The sequence below is a fragment of the Lichenostomus cassidix genome, chromosome 1Aa (genome assembly GCF_008360975.1).
Source record: "Lichenostomus cassidix isolate B80296 chromosome 1Aa, HeHo_3.0, whole genome shotgun sequence".
NCBI lineage: Eukaryota > Metazoa > Chordata > Aves > Passeriformes > Meliphagidae > Lichenostomus > Lichenostomus cassidix.
The window spans coordinates 9,808,384-9,832,154 of NC_139480.1; the positions used below are offsets into that span (position 1 = coordinate 9,808,384).

The following is a 23,771-nucleotide window of genomic DNA, read 5'->3' on the forward strand; positions in this document are numbered from 1 at the left end:
AAATGAACTATTTTATTTTTCCTCCAACTGTGCAGTACTAAGGTATTCTCTCTTTTCTGTAACTAAGGTACATAGTGAAATGCAGAAGTAGCGTAACATCAGCCAAGCAGACAAAATGGCCTTTGGGTGCTATTTAGATGATTATTATTACATTTTGCTTCCTTTTGGCTGGTACAGATTTGCTTATGCTCACTGTCTCAGAATATTTTCATGTTTCAACTTTCAGTTTAGCCACAGCAGAGAAAAGGGGAGATGAGTCTGATAACATCACCATGAAGGCAGATCTGTAGAAATAAATTCCCCATTATCTTGCCTTCTCTTCCCTTTGGCCTCTCCACTTGTTGCACTGAAGCTGCTGTACTACTCCTTGGTAGTGCATGAATAGGATTGCTTCAAGTGTAAATTAGAGCTACCAAGATAAGTTCTGGCATTCAATTCTTTTAGTAGCTTTATAATGTGTACTACCTGCAGTGGAATAAAAGAAAGCTTAACATACTGGATGATAATATAAGCAGGTTTCACCAGAAGGTTGTTTTGCAGTTTGCCATACCCATGCCTTTCAAGTCTGCCGTAATGACTTGTGCCTCTTGTTAGCCAGTGGCACATGTGAAGTGCAGTGTTTACACTAAAACACCAGCAATTACAGATTTCAGAGATGTGAGCTAAAGCAGTAACTCCTCACATTTGCAGTTAGCTAATTAATAGCATGTCACTGCTCCCCCTTCTCTCCTGCTGTTCAGCTGCTAACATGGACAGCATTTTCTCTGTCTGCCTTCATCACTGCAATGCTAATGGGATTCATTAGCTCTCCTGTCATTTACGACAAAGCCTACAGTGGGATAATCTTTTCTATGATATTTGGGGTAATATAAGTGTACACATTATAGAACCAGTAGTTTTTATAGGCTTCTACTGCTATGTTCAAACTGCATATAGCATTACTTTTCCAAACAAGTTTCCTTGCTTTTACTGTGTACCTTCATTTTAGCAGAATAACTTAGTGGTAACATAAACTACAGCTAATCAGCACCATTGAAAGTTTCTGCTTTATGAAATATTTTTCTGCAATATTTATGCAATGATAATAAAAGCAATACAGAAAATGTTAAAAGAACTCAGCTTTTATTTTATTTCTGTTTATGGTTCTGAAAATATTCTAAAAGTCATGCAGGATGTTTGTTGTCTTGATTATAGCTGTATAAAAAAAAGGTATTTCATTTTATCTAAATGGTTGGGTTGGTTTTCTTTATTTTAAACAATGAGCTGTGAATATTGATGTGTATTTCAGTACTATCTGAATTAGCATAAATCTTCTCTCCTGCAGCAAAAATAAAAACAGAATGTTGATCCTGCTCATATACAATGCATGAAAAACAGTCATACTCCTTAACCAGAGAAACAGATGAAGGGCCAAATCCCTGTGAAATGGTCAAACAACCTAGATACAGAAAGGGTCCTGATCTCTGTTTTGATGAAGCCAAACAGGTAAAATTGAAGTTGTAAGACTTTAGGATCACCTTTAAAAACAATTGTAGAACAGCTTTAGACAATCAGTGAAAACTGTGTTTAAATGTACCTTGGTGCCTGGTAACCTTTTTATCACTAAACATACTGTTCACTCTAGACCATAGCCACTCTATTTCAATTAACATAAAATTAACAGCTGCGCTCTTATCTGCCTTTCCTATAACCATTGCACTTTCACACATGATTCCCACTAAAAAAATCATCAGTGAGCATAAAAGTGTTGGTCTCTGTATGGTTCTGTGAAATTCAGTTCTTCAGTGGCCTGCACAAGTAGATGATAATCCTGGCTTAGAAGTAGTACTTTTATTATAATTTTCCCAAATATTATTTAGAGTATTGCTAAACTATTAAAAATGTTATATGTGGTTTAGGGTGGTTTTTATAATTCTGCAAATTGTACTGCCCCTAGGTCATGTTCTTAACAGGTATAAAAGTTCATTGCTTTACTGAAATCACCAAAACTGCGCTGTTTAGCACTTCTGTATTGAATGCATTAGTTTTGAAAGAGAAAAATTATAGTTGTGCTATATATCTAAATTATTTTAAATATCCTCTCTGTATTACCTTTCAAAGGTACGAAAGAGATTATGATGAATTCAAGTTGTTCAGAATAAATTTCAAGACAAAAGGTGCTGAACATGGAAGTACCTGGCATTAGATACAATAAATATTTTAAAAATGCATTTTTAATGCCACATGCAATTTCTGCAGTGGAAAGATTATCCCAAACCAGTGCATTCAGTTGGCTGCTGTATACCAAAATTTGTTCCACTATGTTCTCTGCTTTTCTTCTAATGAGGCACAATTACTGAGATTTCTGTAACCTTTAAAAAGTCCAGAGAACTGGTATTCAGTGCATTTTTCTAGTAACCAAATTTTGTTTTAAGAAAGGAAGTCTTCTTACTAACCAACAAAGATTAAATAAGATTGAAAAAACATCCAAAAGCTATCCAGCCATTGTAAATAATCCAAACCATCCCGATATGATTGTGTGTGAAAGTACAGCTCTTGCTCACTAGCTTGATGTGCTGATCAGTGTGTAAGTCATGTGTTTTGTAACAGTGAATTGTTTTGGTTAAGTTTATTTGCAAAATTTGCTGTGAATCTCTTGCTCTTGGGTGGATGCTTTCACATTAACTCTGCTAACTGCCAGCAATCTGCATGATATCTCATCTTGTATGTCTTTTTTTCTGTGTTTTCTTTCCTTTCCTCTACTTGCTACTTTGCCCGTTATTAATAGGATCAGCCTATATGCACAACGAGTCGTGCCTCTGCCATGACGTCCGCTCCTATCTTCATTTTTCTGCAAGTTTTCATGTGGTGTGGATGGTCAGTTACTTTCTCTAATTTTTTGTTTTGTTCTTGGCTTAAAAAATTAGCAGACTTTTTTACTTACTGAGCATACAAAGGAAAACAGAATGAAGCGAGTCCCAAAAGCAACAATCTGGAGCAAATTACTATTGCAATATTAAGGGAAATTAAATATGAAAAAAACCTGTCTGGAGCCTTATAAATCACAATTACTAAACACAAGGGCCTCTCCCATAGAACATTCACAGACAAGGGAACCTGTTGGATTTATATGGTTGCCTCTTTGAGATCGCACATGTACAGCTGAGTCCACGTCCTCCACTTTGAAGCACTTTTCTCTTGTCCTTGTTGAAATGAACAGAAGAAGAAAGTTTTTTTCACACAGACAAATAAAGATACAAAGCCAATAGAAGAGACAGTAATACCTGTGAAAATCAAGCTTTACTTAGGGGTAGCAAGGATGAATGCTGTGTGTGAGTGTTGCTGTTGAGAATAGTAAAGAGTTTTCACTGCATTCAAATGAACACAACAGTTAATGTTTAACAACAGTTAAACAGATGGAAGATAATAGTGTGCATCAATGTGGTTAAACTGGGAATTCAGTAAAATCATACTCTTTACTTCTTAATTTTTGGCATCCTAGACATATTAATTGCCTAATTACAGCAGAAGGTGGGTTTTTTCTTCTAATTAACTATGTAAGTTCCTGTCTGTTGACCAAGTGCAGACTCTGGGGTTTATAACTAAAGCCTTGGCAATTCGACTGTGTTGCATTTGATGGTGTAGGACAGTGGCACGAGCTGCTATGCTAGTGAGACATAGCAAGAGAATTGCTAAGGGTAAAGAGCATAAAATCCTTGACTGAAGGGGGTTCTGATCAACATTATTGTTCTGAAAGCCACTAGAGGGAGATACTCACATGTCTATCAAAGAATAGCAAACTCAGAGGCAGAACTGGAAGGTTACAGGGCATTTTTCAGAGTTTGTGTAGTGAAATACTGAAAATTATAGCAATTTAAAACTATCATTTTCTCAGTGATTTATAGTCTCTCTGTACTTAAGGGAAGGTTAAATTAATATCGCTTGAACATACATGAAAAAAAATATTAAAATTCTGTTTAACAGTTTTTTATTTGAGTAATTTTTGAAGTTTCATATTCTGTATTTAAATGATCTAGTTTCCAGCTAACCTAGGAACTTGAACAGCCATGGCAGAAGGTTGTAGGGAAAGGTGAAAGGCCTTTCTTTAAGCCAGTGGTATTTCACATTAAAATCTAGATTGACATCTCATGTTCTTGCTCATGCAATTTACTCTGCACATAGCTTTCTTTTAATTAAAAAGCTACTGTCCAGTGTACATAAAGCAGCACTGACTCACCTTGAGCTGAATTCTTTATGCCCAAAATGTGTTTTCTGCCTAAAATGGGAAACCCACAGAATATAATTTCAGGTTGATAAGCTTTTGGCAGCAGAAAGTTATAAAATTAATTTTGTTCATCCATCTTGTTTTTAATAACTTTGTGATTTTGGAAATGGGCTCTCTCTGGACATTAATCTGTGTAGTTATATTAAAATCACTGAAGCCAACATAGATACAATCCAGCTGATCAGGTTCAGTAACCTGACGGTTTTTTTTACTTTTCATCAAGGATAACAAAATAGTCATTATCACTGCCTTGAATGGCTTGCTCTTACTTTGTACATGCAGACTGGTTTTGTTTGCCATGCCTGAGAATAAAGAAAAGAACTGTACAAGTTTTTAGCTCCTACTGGGAATGTTCTATTTCCGTCACCTTCCAGGGATGTCACTGGGAGCTTTGAGGGTGATTAGCAGTCCTGGCAACTAGATACATCTTGATGGAATTGTCTCTGTCCCTCATCTGTGGGTAGCTGTCCACCTTTGAAAGCTTTGTGAGGTAGTCCAGGCAAAGGAGGATAACACAAAATTTATGAATGACCATGCGTTGGAACTGGAAATGACTGTTCAGTGAAAGCAAAGGTACTCTCCATGTAATATGGAACATTTAAAATACATGCCTTTAAAAGATATAACTTTGAGGTAAACAATTGATATCAAAGGTCAGATCAAAAGCTCTTTGGCAGAAGTTGTTTTACCCCTTTATGAGTCAGAGTAGCATTTTAGGTTCTGATGAATTACTGTGCTTTAAAAACAAAATTTTAGTATACTAACTAGTTATAGTACACTTCTAAGGGAGTAACAAATATGTGTATAGCCTTAGCATATATGTGTGTATATGTATTTATAGTTCCACATGTATTTTTTAAATTTTGGACTGGCAGTGTCTTCAAGAAAATGTTGATACATAACAATGAATATGTGGGTTTGATACTTAACAACGAACGTATGGTTTTATAAAAGCATTCATTTCCATTCTGAAAGTACTGAATAATTTTCATGGAATGTGATGCTGTAAAATAACCCTATCTAGAGTTATCACAGTAAGGCATGACATGAAGGAGATGACATTTGGATTTGACACTTCTCTACCTCAAGCATGCAAGGAAATTTGACATGTGATTTATTAATGCAAGAAATTTCTCATTCGCTTCTGGTGAAATGAAAGTGGCTATCAACAATTCTTTCCAACTTCTTTTACAATTCTCCCTCTCTTCAAAGAGAATTAATATACAGACATAATTTTGAAGACAACAAAGAGAGGACGTGTCCAGCTGATCTATTATTCAGGATTTGCGTGATTAATGTAATGGGCTGGAAAATTTCAGTGAAACTACTTAAAAATAGTTCAGTGTCTAATTGCACTAGCAGAGGTAAAGATAAGATAATGTAAAGAGAAGATAAAATGATGCTGTATATCTTTGTTATAAGATACTTTAGAAAGAAATCTCAAAAATAACATTACCATGAAACAGCTGAGAAATTTTCTTACAGCTCAGGAAGAGGGGAAGTGATTTCAAACAAGGCATTTTGAACACCATTTAAAACTGATATTTTTCTCAATCTGTTTTTAAATTGGGGATGGGATCCCACTCATTTCTAGGGGACTGTTAATTATTTTGATTCATGTAAATCAGCACATAAACAGACTTTCTCCTCTTTTTTTATTTTATATTTTCACATTTCTTATCATTTTGACAGCAGTTAAAATACAAAAGAAAAATACAGTGTGCAATTTTGTGGAGAAAAAAATTAATTTAGATAGGATTTAATGTACCTTGTTTGCCACCACTATTTTTGTCTTGGCTTAGGACACAAAAGAATTAACTGATTCCAGAGACAATATTTAGAAATTGTTCTTGCAGAACTGCTGGTTTACCACTGCAAATTGGTCTACAAACCTCAGAAATTTAATGTGGCTTTGATCAATATGAGGTTAAAATTTCACTAACCTTGAAATATGTGTATAAACCTTGCATACTTTTCTGTAGTAGAGTTTAATATAACACAATGCCTCTCCTGCATAAGGCTTCGAAGATATTCTCTACTTGTGAATTGTGAATCCTTTAAAAAATTCTATGTATAGCCTTAGGGAGAGAGAAAAAAGATATTAAAATACTTCTCTTCAACCCAATAGGAATATTACATTGTATGACTGTTGAATGTAAGAGCAGTTGATAAATTGTGATGTAGTTAAAAAAATTGCATGGAGCAAATAGAAATGGACAACAGAATGGAGGCTGTTTTCAAGTACATATAGTGATAGGATTAATTTATCAACATAATTTGCAATATTTGATCTCATGCAAGATGACAAAAGCTGAGTACTGTGTAATTCTGCATGTGGAGGTCTACTTGCTTGGTGTCCATACTGGATGCTCTTTTCATTATAAAGATGTTTTCCCTTCATATTATGCACTGTTTTATTGAAGACTTTCAGTTTACTTCTTGTACTCTCCAGACATCTCCCGTCTGTTGGAAATTTTAAATCTCCTGCTTTACTTTCAACTGTTTCTTCAAAGATGACTCTTCTAAGTAATTTCAGTGATAAGAATAATAAATACCAAGAGGTAACACTGAGTGCTGTTTGCTGAATTCATGTGAGAGGAAACCTTTACTGATAATTCTGTTTTTAATGGTAGTCCCTTTTAGGAAGAAGCAACAGGGTTATTTTTAGGTGCTTTGAATAGAAATAAAGCTGCATGACAAGACACAATGCAGATGCAAATAGTGACAGAGCCAAACTAAATAAACCAGAAAGTTCAGTGCATCTTGAAATCTTAGCATCCTACTCCAAATGTGGTGCAACAGAGTTCACTTAGGACTTCCTTGTTGACCAGAAACCTTAGGAATCTTAAACTTGTAGAGTGCAATTAACAAAAAAAACCACCCAAACAAAATGCCTAAGCTGAACCTGTACAACTAAATTAAAGCTAATACGTGACAGGGATGTGTCTGGAAGAGGCTACTGTTAATAAAGAATGGCAGCCAACATGAGGTATTTGCTTTTGGACAAAATTATTTTTGTTTCTTTCTAAGGAAATGAATGGTGATTTTTGGGCTTTTTTGGGTTTGGGGTTGTTTTGGGTTTTTTTTGTTTTTTTTTTTCCATCCAAGTTTGTAAAGGAGACTCTCAGTGACTGCTGTATTTTCTGATAAAGTACTGAGTCTACTTTGTCTGCTTTATCTGATTTTCCATATTTTTTCCAAACTGCTTTGGAAACCTACCAGCTTTAAAGAACATTGTGTGTGGAAGGAATACCATTAAAATTTTAACCCATTGAAGCTGATACAAAGAACTCATTGAAGTCCTTTGCTATGCCCTGTAATTCCCAAATTCTGTATTTACACCTCTGTTACAAAGCAGCTGCCCTAACATAATATTTGGCTTTGTGCTTTTGATTTAGTCAGAAATTTCTATTATCATTTTCAGTGTATTACTCAGGGAAGTCATAAAAAACTCTTTATCAACCCCCTTTATTTCCTGTTTATATCTGATCTTACATTTTTATGTACTTTCTTGTTCTTGCCCATTTGAGTAAACTTGATTTCTTAAAGGCTAACCTTTTCTCTATGGCAGTGCACTTAAGTCCCCTACTCATTCATGCAGGGGTGTTTCTTTTAGGATTTGGGTTTTATGTGTTGTATGGTTTTTTGGTGGGGGGTGATGAAGGTGTGTTTTCATTTTTGGGGGGCTTGAGTTTTTCGGTGTGGGTGGTTTATGGTTGATTTTTCTAATTTGATCTAATGCAATATTTCTAAATATTCTTCGGAATACTTTTGAGGAACTTGTTTTTTTGTGATACTACTTTTGGGGGAAGGCCGGTTCTGTTCTCTGGTTTTTGTTTGGTTGGTTGTTGAGGGATTTTCCTTTTTTCTTGGTTTTGAGGTTTGGTTGAGGGGGGTTTAACTGCTTTTGTTAATTTTCAAGCAGTTACCTTTCTTTTAATTGAAACCTTGTGGTTTGAATTTTTTTTGACTGATCTCTCACACAATAAAGTTAAAACCTGTTGCATGGTGGTCTGTGAAGTGCCTAGAGCTATACAGAGCAACTCTACTAATAATTTTGAACAGGCCCTGTGCATCGCTAAAGATTCAAAGATTGGTTGTTCCAAAAGTCATTTATCATATCCAGAAATGTGCTTTCTACATCCCTCTTTGATAAGGCTTCGATCCAGTCTTTATGTGGCTTCTCTAATCTCACATAACATTGTTATTGTCCCTTTGATCAGGCAGTCAGCAGTGCGATCCTTGTACTACATTTTTTTACTACAAGACTGAAATTTCTTACCCACAGAGATTCATCACACTTCCTTTTTCCTGTAATACTTTTATGCTGTTGCATTTTGTATCATCCCTTGCATAGTACCCTTCTGTTTATTTCCTGCACTGCCATTCTTAAAAAGCTATAAGACAAATGCCCTGTCCTACTGATTATTCTCCTTCCACCATTTTTCTGATATATGTTTTATTTTGGGATGGTTCGTTGATGACTGGTCTTCATTCATCCATCTTGATTTTATGAACCTAGCATTGGTGTTCTGCACTGGGAAGTTTTGCTTAATAAATTAAAGGTTGTTTAATGACTCTTTTATTTGTCCTGATTGTACTTTTTATACACACACCCACATACACACACCCACACACCAGTCTTTTCTGAGACATATTAAGTATTAATTGCATATGCCTCAGTGCCATGTCAGTCTGAAGCAAGAGTTTTCCCTGCCTGTTGGCTTTCCTCTGCTTTCTGTTCTAAAATCTTTTTGATTTTTGTGCCAGCAGCCAGGCTCTGTTACTGTTCAGATTCAGTCGTCTGTCCTTCCCTTCACATAGTGCTCCTGTTCAAGAAGTTTTCCCAGTTGCCAATATACCTGAATTCCTTTCCACCTACACTGTTTCCTTGCCCTTGGGAGCTTGGGATCTCTTGGAAAATGGAAAGTGTCTTTTTATAGTGTCAGTAGAGAATACAGTGAAAGCAAGAGAAAGACCAAATATTTTCAGCCTTCAGAGCTACCCATGAATCTCAGACTCATCAGACAAAGCCATGAGGGGATGGCTGGAAATTTTTCCTGGTGTTTTAGGTACTAATCAGGTTTGTATCAGTCCTGAAAAGCAAGGTCTAAGATATGTTACAGGCTCCAGAACAGGTATAAAATGTATTTCAGCCGGACTAATGAATAGGTCCATCATGTGAAAGGTATTAAGCATTACAGGCAAAGTGGGACCAAAGAACAGCAATTAATGGTAGAAAGGAATGAGGAAAAGTGGTGTGATTGCTGTGTGACATACGGAATAGTTACTGCTGCATGACAGAGTGGTGCAGCTGGGAGAGCCCTCAAACTGTATCAAGCATGTACAAATAGTGCAACAGAATATTTCCTTCTCATCCGTGAATAGAGCAGCAGAGGCAGAGAAAGGATTTTCATTCTCTTTGATCACATCTTCACCTGCAGACCATATTCATTTTAATGTGCGATCATTTGATGAAATGGACATAAGCATATTTTGGTATTTGTTTTCTAATCTTGAAAAGTTATCTGTTCTGTCTTTTCTCACAATAGTCATATTCAGAACCTTAAAACTGATGTAATTTTAAGGAATATAGGTGATGTTTTCTGGGGCCCCCAGTTATATCCCATAGAATTTCTTGATTGATGGTGTAAGTATCCCATCTAGTTCATAAGTTTCTGCAGTAAACCTGGAAAGTATTTAATCCTCCCATTTGTCTAGTTAAAGTAATAATGCCACTCTTTGTATCAAAAATCGGAGGAATTTCGAGGAATTATTTTACTGTTATTTTAGTAAAATAACATATGTCAGAACAAAAAGGGTGCCTCAAAGATAGTTCAAAAGGTTGAAAACTGAACGGTAGGTTACTTCTCAAGCAATGTCACTGTAATTAATGCTAAAGGATTTCTGTTTTTCTTGTCGACAGGAAGATTCGGCTGACTGCGGTGGTGCCTCTGGTCTGAGTCCATCACTGTGGTCTATGGTAGCAATTCAGTTGGTCCTGCTCTGGCTGTTATCTGGCAGCAGATACTGCCAGTTATGACCTTGCTAAACCAAAACCTGCATAACTTAATCAAGACCTGGCCAAAACGATAGCCTCAGTTTCATTTTCGAGAGGGTCAGCTACAGAGACAGCAGCAGAACAGCAGTGCTCGTGTCTGGTTGTCACTCGTCGTGAGACTCATCAAGGCACCGCAATGCCTGCATGTTGGAGTGTCGGATCCTTAAACGTGTGTGAATGCTGCATCATCTATGCCATCCAAACAGAATTCTGTACGTGCTCCATTGGGGAAATCTAAAACCTTCTGTTTGTTTGTTTGTTTGTTGTTGTAATCTTGATGACTTCATGTAAAAGGGCTCCCCTAACAATAGCTTATGTATATGATTTTTGTTTCTTTTAAGCTTTGGATATCTTGAAGATTTATATTCTTTTACATGAACAGTTATTTAAAAACCAAAAAAAAAAAAAAAAAGGAAGAAAAGGGAAAATGTTCTCCCCAATATACATTACTAGCACCACAATGGCTGCTTTTAACACCAGTTTTGTCCAAACTAGTTAAGTAAAATGAAAATATTGGCCAGTCTTCACCAGAAGTTCAGCATGATCGGAATGCCTTATGATGAGTGGTTAATTCTTCCAAAATGAATCATGCAGCCAGCTAAGTTTTGGTAGGTTGATACTGTATGCAGAAAAAAAGGAAGGAAGGGAGAAAACTACTGTGTTTCAAAATACAAAGGTACTGGAGAGTGTAACTAAAAAGGGATTTTCATCTTAAACTTGGTGTCATCTGTCAGAAAAAAATATTGATTTCAATGTAATATTCACCTCCTTTTCACAATGCAGTTACATATAAAGCTAGTAGAAATCCTTCAAAGGCTGAAACAAAAATGCTTGTGAATAAAAATGTCTTTGTGATATTTGAACGTTGGTTTCCAGGGGTATTTTGCATGATGATGATGCTATGTTATTGTTTTTCAGTTTGTTTTCTTTGATGGTAGAGTATAGTTCATTGAAAAGATAACTGAGTGATTCTTGTATTGTGTGAGAAATTGAACATTGCAATGTGATGCAATCGAATCATATTAAATTATATTATGAAACAGAGCTCTGAATATACTGTGCAATGAAAAAGCTGAGAAAATAGGGTAAATATAGCTATTGTAACAAAAGGGTTGAGGTGGATTTTTTACAGAATAACGATCTCACATGAAAATCTGTGTACAGATATTTTAAGAATATAAAAATCAGATTTAACACATTTATTTTTGGAAGTATATGTTCTCTAAGGTTCATATCAGGTTCCCCCTTTGTTTCCTTCATATAAACCCACCTGTACTATTAAAGCTTATGCTGTTGCTATTTATTATTGAAAATAGCATATTTAACAGCAAAATGACCTGGTTGCTGCGATTAGAAAAAATATAAACAAATGGGGAGCCTTGAATCTGTATGTATGCACATTGATACTTGATTGTGAATAATAACTCTAGAAGTTGTTTTTATACAACCTCATTGGTGATACAGATTGGTGCAGTAAATTACAATATTACAGTGTAGCATAGTGTTGATGCAAAATATGATTCGCGCTTTTTTTCCTAGGTTTCAGAACTAAACAGTATTGCAAGACAGCTAAACCAATGAATGTGCAACTCTGCTGGTATTGTACAGTTCTGCTAACAACTGCAATATGCAAATATTAATATGGCACAATACACTTGCTCTTTAAAAAATAAAAAAAAATGCAAATCATTGGTATGTATATGCTGGCAGTTGGTTGATATAATTTTGATCATGCCAAAAGCTTAAAAAAATGATTGGGCATGCTTTAATATCCTATGAAAAGTGAAGAAGCTACTCAAAGCCGTGGCATGGCTTGAACGATCAGATATCTACTGTAGTTGTACTCATGGCTGGTTCATTGTTTCTCATGTACCTTGGCTCCAGCTGTGTATTTTCTCATGTCTGGGAATACAGTGAGTGAAAAAATTAATCCTGAACTTTTGTTCAGTGATGAAATATAGCTTTTTTAAAAAATATATCTAGCAATGCCGTGGGGTTAAAAATACAAATAACTGTGTTGGATGACTTCTGGTCCTCCTCAGAGAAGGTGAGCTAATGTTGATAATGTGGGTTAAGACAGACTTAGAGCTCTTCTTTCCAGTCATAGTGCTGCACTTCTGTTCCCCCTAGCACCAGTGACCACCTGATACAAAAATTGGTTTGAGTATTTCTAATGCCAAGACTGCATCCAATCTTTTTCCTTAATGTGGCCAATTGACATTTTATGAGAGGAGCAAGTTTTGTAGGATTAGGCCAATATTTACTGCACTCATTGCTTTTACTCTGAGGTTATTCAAATACACATTATTTTGAGTTTTGCTCTTTTAATTTCTTTAAAGATTGTTAGTATATTAAGTTTTCTGTAGTTTTCACTTAGCTTCCCAAAAGAAACCCTTCATGAACAAGTTGCACTGTTTTACATTTTCAAACACTTTGCTTATGCTGGTAGGCCATATTTGGAGTTAGTTAATAAGCATTTCATTGGAGTTTGTCGGGAGAAAGAAAGATGGCACAAAGTCATGCTGCCACAGAAAACATCTGTGGCTTTTGCTCTCATCCCACTTCCCTTAGAGTGCTCAAATGCAAAAGGAGGAAGAAGCCCATGCCATGCAGGCACATAGCCCTCCTGTGTGATCCAAAGAGGGAAATGTCCTTTGTTCCTTTCCTTTGCCTCTCTATATGACCTGAAGAAACATGTTTCTATATAAACATTTAGCCTTCCAGCTAATATTATAACATTCTGTATGAACATTTAGCCAACGTTTACCCATCTGATTAATACTTTAGAAAGTACTAAGTATTTTAAATACTTCGAAATTATATATTAGAATATATTCAAGTGATGGTCAAGACTTTTTGAAATACCCCAATACCTGAAAATTGCAAAACATAGATCACAAATACAATCTAAACTTAAGCTATTTCAAAATGTGAATACCAGTCTGATAGAAATAACTCACATGAATAAATACAAATTCTCATGCAGAAAAGTATCCTTAGAGTGCATCACAGTCATCTTCTCTTGTCTTTGAAAGAAGAACCTTGATTCTAAGCTTTAAATTAAGATATTTTTAAATACAATATATTGTAAAAAGTTATGTTTTTTAAAGTCAGATGAAAGGCTCTGTCGATGGTTGCTCAAATCCTTTAAATAGCGCCAAGGGAACTGTTGGGACTGGTTCAGTTTACACAGAAGTCATGCAGTATATTGTACATCAGACAAATAACCACCATTAAAGTTGTTACAGCATGGTACTGTGCAAAACATGATTTGAGGACTTAACATGAAAGGTTTCTTTCTGTTTTTTTCATTTAAACAACCAGCATTACTGCCAAAACACTGACCGTGGTCCATATTTATAACAGGTTTTTAACATGACATAGCAGGTCTGATTGACAAGATTTTTAGGTCCTGTACCTTTAAGACTTTAGTATGATCTTTTTCATGTTTCTAATGCTTGAGGCTTTACTGCTTAACTTGACAAAAACAACAGTGTTGCTGCCATTTGTAAGTTTTCCTACAATATTCCTTTTATTAACTTAAAACCTGGCCTTACTGGTTTCAAATAGGCAGTATCCCTTTTAAGTGACCTTTGCAACCCAAGTGTTACTTGCTGTGGTTGAGAGCTTTTTGGTGTCACTGAAGAGACATTAAGACCTTTTTTTCCCATTAACGCATAAGCTCAGAAAACATGCTTAGAATGACTTAATTCCAAAACACAACCTCAGTAGCACTGATCCTAAAAATTCAGATGCTAGCATACTGGTCATTAAGGAATATATTAATGCCTACAAGGCATACAATGCACTTGGAGGTTTTTGGAATGTCGTCCTAAGGAGAAATCTTAATAATTCCTGTCTTAGGATAAATTTTGCCCTAACTTCATCAGACATCCAAGCCTTTAACAAAGGCCAGATTTATTATTATTTTGTTCATACCACAATGTTAATATTGTTAATACTCATTGTACACTATTGTAAAAAGATTAAAACAAAGTGTCTGAAAACAATTCAAGAGTTTTGAAAAGTTAGCCTCACCCTCTTCCCAGCTACTTGCATCTGTCCTGTTTATGGTTTAAAAGAAAAAACATCATCTTGAAGAAATATTTCACTGAGGCTAAAGGGATACTGTCTTGTTCAGATGCCATGAAATTGCGATTGTGATCTGACAAAGCTGTCTTCTCTTCTTGTGTTGTATGGAATGTCTGGATCATGCTTTCTGGGATATTTTTATTGAAATGCTCAGTGTGCGTTTCTGAAAAAAAAAAAAAAAAAAAGACTTGGTTGCTTTTACAAGGCAAGCAGGTCTTTCTCCCTTTTCTTGTGTTCTCTTGACACTTTTGTGGAACTTGACAAGCCTGGAAAAAAAATAATTTTTTGTAAAAATTTGTACAATAATGTTATAAAAAGTTTATAATCCTAGAACTGTTGTGTTAATTATTGTGCAAAAACAGTATATTCAGAATAAAAGTTTATCATTTAAAATCAACAACTATTTTATCCTTCCCTCTGTATAATAAAAACATGTAAATAAGAGCCTACATGGTTTGCTATACAATACTTCTGAGTTACATAAACTTGTACCCAAGTGTCTGAAGATGGTGAAGACAATGACTTAACACAGGTCTTCATGGGGTTTAGAGAAGGATGCACAGGAAAGCATTTCTGTTTCATTTCTGACACCGAAAATTAAAAAAAAAAAAAAAAGTGGAAAAAATATAAATAATAAAAACTGAGAGTCTATAAAGCTCTCAGTAAAATAAGAGTCTGAGGCAGCTGAAGTATCCCTGTTGCCCTGAAACAATTGCTTTGGGAAGGGTTGTCGTTTGCTAGCTTGTAAACACTGATGAAGTCCAAGAGGTCATTCACATGGAGAGGCAGAGTAAAGTCAGATGAGTCCTGCCCAAGTTGTTGCCCCCACCTCTGACCAGGACTGAGGAGTGATTCAGTCAGCTTCTGTACTGATGCTGTTCTTAGCCAAGCACTGTATTTAGAGGGGGTGTATGTCCCTTAATAAGCAGGCTTGGTGTGCTCAGGAGGTGCTTTGCTGGGTTTCAGACCTCCTGCACAGGCCCTGGAAATCTCTCAGAAGTGCAGGGCAGAAGGCTGCAAGTGGTGACTGTATTAGAAGGCTGATTTTAATCATTGACTGCGAATGTGTCACAGCCCAGAGAGAATGGCAGTCGTAAAATTCTGATGGATTTACTGAATCCCCGAGGAGCAGATAAGAGAATAAGAAATCAAATGCAGATTCTCGTGCTGCAAAGTAATAGATCACCCATGTGGAAATGCTACAAGGCAGTGCATGACACTGTGCATCAACATCCAGAGATTACCAGCCTCAACTAGATTAAACATTGCTTCCTAACTGCATGATTATCCCCACATGCTGAGCTCACTGTATCATGTTTTCTGTACGCTGTCTGCCACTGAGATGTAGAAACAAAAAACCCCCCAAAATCTCTTTCTTGTACACGTCTAGTTTAAATGCTGTATTACAATACACTTAGTCATTAAATAAAGGAGAAGACACTCTTGGACAACACAAAGTTTTCCCCCCATACTTCCAGAATTTACAGGCATCTTTGACTTCATCAGTTTTATATTGGAATGGCTGCACTGCAGTGAGATTTTCTATATTCATTCCTTGTGCAATCAAACCAGAATGCACTTGGCCTGTCATATTGTATTATTTTGAGAGATGACTTCACATTGTCCAATGCAGCTCTGATGCTGCTAACCATCTACAGAAATCAAGACATTATATAACATGGATGTTACAAAATCCCTTCATTGTCACATCTATTACTCTAGTGCTCCTTGCAATGCTTGACTGAAAAATAATCCCCCCCTCAATGGCACAACATTTTCTCTGTCTGTTGTAAAAGCCATTGAAAACAATGTCTCTTTCCAATAGTCTCTTAGGAGCTTTTGTTCCAAAGTGTATATGGGGGAGGAGGGAAGAAAAATTAGAATTTTCAGGATAATGATTTAATCTGAATTCTAACTGTATTTCTCCTAATTGTTTTAAATACATAATAATTTCCCTCTTTTTCTGACTGGGAATATCACATTCTCAGGAAGTGACTTTTCCTTTTGAAACCTGTTTTGGAAACCCAGACACCTTCTAGTGACGTGTCCCCTTTTAATAGAACACTCACACTTCTCTTTCTTTGGAGGTTTTGACTTCCTTTTTTCCTCTGGATGTTACAAATATTTCCTTGACTAGATCTTCAAGTGTACATCCCATATTGTGTAGAACAGGTATTTGAACTTGGAAATAAATATTTCCTTTGGGAAAATGATAAACATGTTTGTGCTTTGTCTCACCTAGTTGTAGTTGTCAGTTGCTCGTGAGTTACTCTACAGTGAACAGAGTTTAGGAGCTGGTTACATATGATACAAGGCCTAGCCAAGCTTTGACCATCTGCCTTAGCGACCGGAAGGTGAATTCTTTAAAAAGATATTTCTACTGCTATTTTAGTCATATGCCTTATCATGGAGAGGAGTTAGTATATTAAGTAAAATCTTCATCTTCTACTTGGTCCATTCCTTTTTTGTTTGGGGTTTTTAGTGGGTTTTTAGTGCTGCCAGTTTCTGACAGCTGTTTTGAGAATGAAATATGAAATATAGGACTTTAGTGTTGCTCACTTTTCAAGAATATCTTTCTTTTTTTCAGCCACTGAATTAGTTACTTAATAAACAAAATAAAACATGGAGTTGGAAATGGAATCTCGCTCAGAATTTCCATTTTAATTTTTGTGGCTTTAACCCAGACTCTTCTTGTGACCCAGACTTTTGTGATCTCAGCCTCTGTTCTGTGGCTTGATTATTAATAAATTTTTTGAGCATTGAAATACAGACACTATGGAAAGGTTAATTAACATGCTTGGAACACTGACTAATAGCACAATGTTTTGGTATGTGTGGTTAGCATGTATTATTCCTGTGAGATATTTTGAGGGTCCAAGTACTACTCATTATGGTATGGTTTAGTCAGTTTCCGTGTAGGCTCTGGGAGCTTCAGGAATTAATTAGCTCGAAGAGAAAATTGTACAAACTTTATGTGCCTAAAAAGATACTGTAATACCTAATTTCAAATTGGAAATTAGCAGCATTCTCCTCTCCTGTTTGGCTGTAGTCTGCACAAAAGAGAAAAGACTCTATAGAATGGTGGGATTTGCTCTTTATATCTTTTGGGAGTACCAGTGTGGGAAATGACAGGTAGGGAAACTTTGAGAACCTGGGGCTAAATTGTATACAGTGAGATTCACTAGGTGAGCACTAGATATTTGTGTTCCTGGGCTGAAGAGTGGAGATCCATGCCATACAGACATGGAACAGGGAGAATTATTCCAAGTACAAGCCACTGCATGTCTTATTGCAGTTGAATTTACATACACATCTTTCTATTGAAATTGAGGCATGAGGGTGCTAGATCCAGAGAAAAACTAAGCACTGGAGATATATTCATTCAAAACTTGACTCTTCTGTTTTTCTGGATCAACCTAGTTCCCAGGATCAATGTCTGGGCTTAGTAAATTCCCCCTAAGGCAAGGCAGGTATGAAATCTGGGCTCATAGCTGCCAGAGAAAGGCCCCCATGTGCTTTAACAGCCATGGCTATGAGACATAGAGGAAAAGATGCCAAACTTTGGGTTCTGAGAGGAGCTGGTTTGGTGGCTGTGGTTGTGAAGCACAGTCTGGGCCAGCACTGGATGCCTTCCAAAGAGGAGGGGAGATGGTGGTGGTGGTGGAGAAGATGTTGCTCATCTTTTACATCATATTCTTCCACATATAGTACTTGTTTCAAACATGTAAAATCTGGTTCTAGTCTTTCTTTAGTCTGAGAATATGCATGGGAGAAGGAATCTGAGCACTTATATTTAGAGGAAGCAGTGAAAGTTGGATGGCTACCTTAAATGCTCTTGCCATCAGGCTGTTGGAGACATGACTGCAAAAAGAAGAGTAAGCAGCTTTAAGCATTTGTTTTCCTTTTTTTAATGGAATTTTATTTTAATTTTTTAGGAATCGTCATTATTTCATTAGGGAATGAGAAGAAATTAAGAGATAGGTAGAACTTGAAGATCTAGAGAGTTCTGGAAAGGTTAAGTATCTGTAACTATGTGTGAGATATCACAGTTTTTTGTGTTTGGGGCCCCAAAGTCTGACTTAGTCACCTTTTAGTTCTTGAATGCCAGGATTTGGGAGTCTGAAATTAGACAGTGTTCCTAGGACTTTTCTGAGTAGGGTATTTATGTCATTATTCACTTGAATTTCCTTTTTCTGATTTTATATATTTATGCCCAGTTCTAATCTCACAAGTCATACAGTGTCAAGCTTTAAAATAAATCTTTACTTCTCAGCAAGTGGAAAGTCTCACCATTCACAAGGAAAGCAAATGTGCTGAAATCTAAGCATTTAGGATTAGGAATATGAAGTATTATTGACCCCAGATTTGTTTTTGGAAGACTATTTTATGGCTTAGAAAATGTGTTGCTCATTGATTCAGACAGAAATTCCATAACCACTTGTGATGGAATCCAATTTTGCATAGCCCTGTAGCTGAGGCAGTAGCATGGAAGAACAGTGGTGACAGATTGCTTGTATTTCAGCTGGACATTGCTTTAACTCTCAGATCCTGCTGCAGTTAATAAAGTTTCTTTTTCTCAAGCCTGACTTGCTGTGCAGCCAGAATTGTGAGGGTGATATGGCCAAGAGGAAACTAAATTATAACTAGAACATCCTGCAGTAAGTCTGGCACTACTGGAGAGCCTCCTGCTCTCCCCAAGGTGCACCCACCAGGCTGAGGTGATTGCTGAGCAATGCCAGCACTGCCTGATGATTCTCTCGGGGTGTTGGGAGAAGCTTTGCACCTAAGTGGAGCAAACTGGTGTATCTGCTTCCCTGTAACCATTTATTAACAGCAAGAGATTCAATGAGCTACGTAATATCTAAGTTTTCAGATGCTAAAATTCCACTGAGAAAAATTCTAAGAGACAATGGCTTTCAAATGCTTCCATACTTCTTGGGGAATATGGGTGTTAAACTAAGATTTTGAGGTATTAAAATTTTCGGGTGAAGGATGCACATGGACATAAATATTTTTATGCCTTTAAGATGCTACCCATGGGTTTCCAGCAACCTGCCAGTGTTCTTTGTTTTCCAAGGTCAAAGAGCCCACTGTGCTTTTTTCTGGGAGATGACATGAGTAAAACTGTGTTTTAAAGCAGCTTGCATGTAAGGGCTCCTTTGCAAAGTGTGAAGGAGAACCTACAGTGTGATATTTGATCTTTTAGAATCTCTAGTTGAGTGAAATGCCTTAAATAGGAAATGGGCCTGTTCTGAATGAAAACCTATCCTGGGCATTGCACAGATAAGCACCTTTATTGCTTCCAGAAGTAGCTGTCTCATGTAAATGGATATTCTGTTACTAGAGAGCTTTTTTTTTTTTTTTTTAATACCTTTAATAGCCTTTTAAAAATAAAAAAAGTGTGGAATGTTCTATTTTATAGCTTAGCTGTATTCATCCTGCTGTAACCAACCCTGGACTGCCTTCACCATAGCTGAAGCTTTTGCCTGCGATTCAGTTGATTTACTCAATCCAATGGATCCCAGAATTAAGTTCTGAAACTGTGCAGATGAGGTTGACAGCAGTAGCAGTGGAATAGATTTGCTTGTTTGTTTGTTTGTTTGTTTGTTTGTGGTCTTTTCCCCACTAAACATACCCACCCAACCAGAACACACAGATTATAAATCCTTTAAAAAGTAGCAAAAAATATGTATGATTGAATTGACTGCAATTAGGAAACACAATAATTGTCATTGTTTCACATTACTATCTTTCTGCACCATGTTTTTTTGGTTTTGTCCTAAGGTTTATGATGTGTGTGTAGTAAACCTGTATCAAAACAAAGCCTGGCTCTTTCATTTCGAAGTGCAACATTAAATGAGGGCTATACTGGACATAAACTTTCTCTAATAGTTACAGAATCTTTTATTAAAATTCCTTTTATAGGGAATTTAATAGCTATAACTTTATATGTCATCAGACATATCTTTAATTCTGTGTAAAATACTGAACCAAATAGCTACTTTAAAATCTGATCAAATCAGGAAAAGAAAGTGGCTCAATCAGTAGTATATTCCTCTATCTCTGTATTTCAGACTCTGCAACTACCTGAAAGGAGGTTGTAGCAAGGTGGGGGTCAGTCTCCTATCTAGCAGCAAGTGACAAAAGGAGGGAAAATGGCCTCAAGTTGCACCAGAAGAGGTTTAGTTGGATATTGGGAAAAAATTCTACACCAAAAGAGTTGTCAGCCATCGGAACAGGCTGCCAGGGAAGTGGTTGAGTCACATCCCTGGAGATATTTGAAAGACATGTGGGAGTGGCACCTGGGGCCATGGCTTAATGGTGAACATGGAGATGTTGGGTTAACAGTTAAAAATTCTATGATTCTGTATCAGGGAGGTTGTATTTAAATTGTAGGTAGAGACTCAATTTCTTCTTACAATGTTGCTCATGATAGATTAATTGTCTTCTTAAAACTTAAAGGTCTGTTTGTCCAAAGTCAAATACTTAGAATTGTCCTTTACTGATTGCTTGTTTGGGGTTTTTGGTTGCTTGGTTGGTTTGGGTTTGGGTTGAGTTTTGGGTTTTGGTTTCTTTTCTGACACTGTTGTGCATCATAATGCACTTAAGGAAGAGTTTGTCTTTTCAAGACTGCCCAACATTTCCCTCTCAAGAGCAGAAACTGAAAGAGAAGATTGAAGGATTAACCACTTCTAAAAATCAGACATACTTCATTAAGGATAATAACCATTCTTTTGGGGAATCTTAACCAGACTAGAAAAGATAGCTGCCGTTTCTCTGGGCTAATGGCATCAAGAGTCACTAAAGAGTACAAAGCCATGAGATGCCAGGCTGTGTGTGGGTGATGTACAGTGTGCAGTGCACAGGCAGAGACTCTTTGAGGTTCATGCTGATACCCAGAGAAGTTGGCATCCATGGGATTCATTGCATCATTTAGGACAGTGACAATGGTTGTTCTCTCTCACCTGCACGCCTGACTTGTTTCTCCTCCTCCCTGGCCCACAGAGGCTGCTCACAGACCATCCCCTGTGCTCAGCAGTGCAGCTCCAGTAGTGCTACTTGCAGCACCTACAGGTACCCTTCAAATATTTCTGCACTCAAACAGAGAGTTACCCTCAGCCTCTGCCTCTCAAGCCATTGCTCACCATTGGTCAGAAGAAAACCTGACAGATGAAATTCATAATTAAAGCCACAGATGATCAAATTTGAAAAGTATGCCTGGAGTGTCTGGATATAGTTTTGCATGGACCAGTGCAATCTTTGGCTGTGCCAGGCAACTGCCTCTTGGAAACATTGGGTGGCCTGGAATTATTCTATGTGGCTTTTGCTTATGTAAAAATTATCAACTTCATGACAGCATCTGTTACTAACCTAAAGGCTATAGATGTCCAACTGGCATTTATATGAAATAGAACCAGATGCAGACTATAAAATGATCTGAATATTTTAAAAGTGACTTCACTGATATTTTGACTCATATTTTCTTACAATTCATGATTAATATTTTTAAATGTGATTTATCTTTCATCTTGGGTTCCACTATTGTTGACTTAACCTTAAGAAAGTGTGATAGAGCTTGAGAAGGAAGATCATTTACTGAATGTATTTTTTAATATATTTCAATTAGTAAAACATGAATTAAAGTCTGTGCAGTTATAAATTATGGATATTAGAAGAAAATTATGTGTTCTTTTTTTCTTCTTTTCTTCTCACAAGCAGGGTAAAGCTGAGGAATTTTTTTTCTTTTAGTACCCTCCTGTGGCTGATAAAACTATGCCAAATAGATTAACAACTTTTGACCCAACAACTGTGATTGTTAGAGGTAGAATATATGTAGCAGACTGTCTCTTTTTCTCTTTTGTATTACTTACAGTAGTAAGTTGTAACTGGTTATAACAATAAAGGACAAAGTTCTCATTTTTATTTCTGGTTGCAGAAATTGTAGAAACATTTGTTCTGGAAGAAAACTGGTATTTATGGAAAAGCTTTCTGAGGTTTCTAGTAAGGCTGTCTGGTTTCTCCAGCAAACAATAGTTGCAGGCAATTATCTGAAAACCATAGAACTGAAGCTTTTGAATTAAATTTAGCACTTGTTTCACTGTATTGCTGGGGGCAACACTGCACATGCATGAAGCCAAGTATGTGTTTAAATACTTTCACTGAATAAAAGTTCTTAACAATTAATATATTGCTGTCTATAGTAATAACAGGGAATCCTGTTATGCTCCTTTTCAAAGTTACTTAATGCTTGAGATATGTCTGATCATTTCATCTTTACTACTTTTTTTAGGGTTGCATATGTTTATTCTTAAAAAAAGATCGAAAGTTTAAAAATCCTGTTTTAAGAATGATACCTTATGGTCTCAAGCTATTTAAAGCTCCTAATGCAAAAAAAAAAAAAAAAAAAAAAAGTAATGAAAAAGGGAAAGTGTGTTGGTGACACGTCAAATTTTAACAGGGAAATTAAATAACTACTAAACTTTTGATGAAATACTGTGAGCTTTGTTCTTTAGGAAATTCCATATTCCTATTGCAAAGATAGTAAAGAAAGTACTCCAGTAATATTTCTACCATTTTCCAAAGCAAATTGTTTTTCTCTAAAGCATCTGATTAAATAAATGTATTTTAGTTTGCCTGAAGTACAGAGGTCTGATGTAGTCCACAAATGCAAGATGATAAGTGAAATTAGAGTGCAGGGTAGGGAAAGCTGATGACATATCCAACAACTCTTCTGTCACATTTGAAACTTGCTAGGTAAAGGCTATGAAATAATTCTTCCAGTTTTCTGCTTGATAGTTTGTTTTTAGAAAAGGGACTTATAAAACTGCAAAGTAAAATTCTTTGTTGTGAGGGTGGGGAGACACTGGAACAAGTTGCCCAAAGAGGTTTTGGGTGCCCCATTCCTGGAAGTGTTCAAAGCCAGGTTGGGTGGGGCTCTGAGCACCTGATCCAGTGCAAGGTGGAAGGATGGCTATGTGGATGCTTTTTAAGAACATCAGTGGCTATTCTTGGAGTTGCTAATACTGGTCATGCTGTCAGAGAGTTATTCCATGTCATGCCCTAAAGTGTCTGTCTGACCCTTACCAACTGACCAGAGAAGATAGTTTTGGTTCTGAAATATAAACTATCACATTCATAAATAAGAAATTTATAGTATTAAACCTCTCTTGAACAGAATCACTGCAGACTAATAACAAGCACAATTGTTTTAATGACAGTTAATCAGTTGAAAATAATCCCCATATAATAAATTTGAAAATATGGACCTTTATTTAAATCTTTTTTGCCTATTGTCGATGCAGATTGGTAAGTCGAGTTATGTAGGCTAAATTCATTCTCACACTGAGTGCTAGT

General features: G+C 36.4%; 1 protein-coding gene across 11 annotated transcripts in view; it reads left to right on the forward strand.

The window, feature by feature from the left end:
* CACNA2D1 (calcium voltage-gated channel auxiliary subunit alpha2delta 1) overlaps positions 1-14,817 on the forward strand; it is a 353,423-nt gene extending 338,606 nt beyond the window's left edge. For 6 of the 11 annotated variants that reach the window (XM_085083515.1, XM_085083490.1, XM_085083507.1 and 3 more), the window contains 3 exons: positions 1,403-1,485; positions 2,768-2,856; positions 10,191-14,817. In XM_085083515.1, coding sequence (XP_084939641.1) covers positions 1,403-1,485; positions 2,768-2,856; positions 10,191-10,227 — 209 coding nt within the window. In that variant the 3' untranslated portion in view covers positions 10,228-14,817. The remainder of the gene's footprint in view (positions 1-1,402; positions 1,486-2,767; positions 2,857-10,190) is intronic. The other 5 variants (XM_085083499.1, XM_085083524.1, XM_085083540.1 and 2 more) reach the window with 1 other exon arrangement.
* The last annotated feature ends 8,954 nt before the right edge of the window (positions 14,818-23,771 follow it).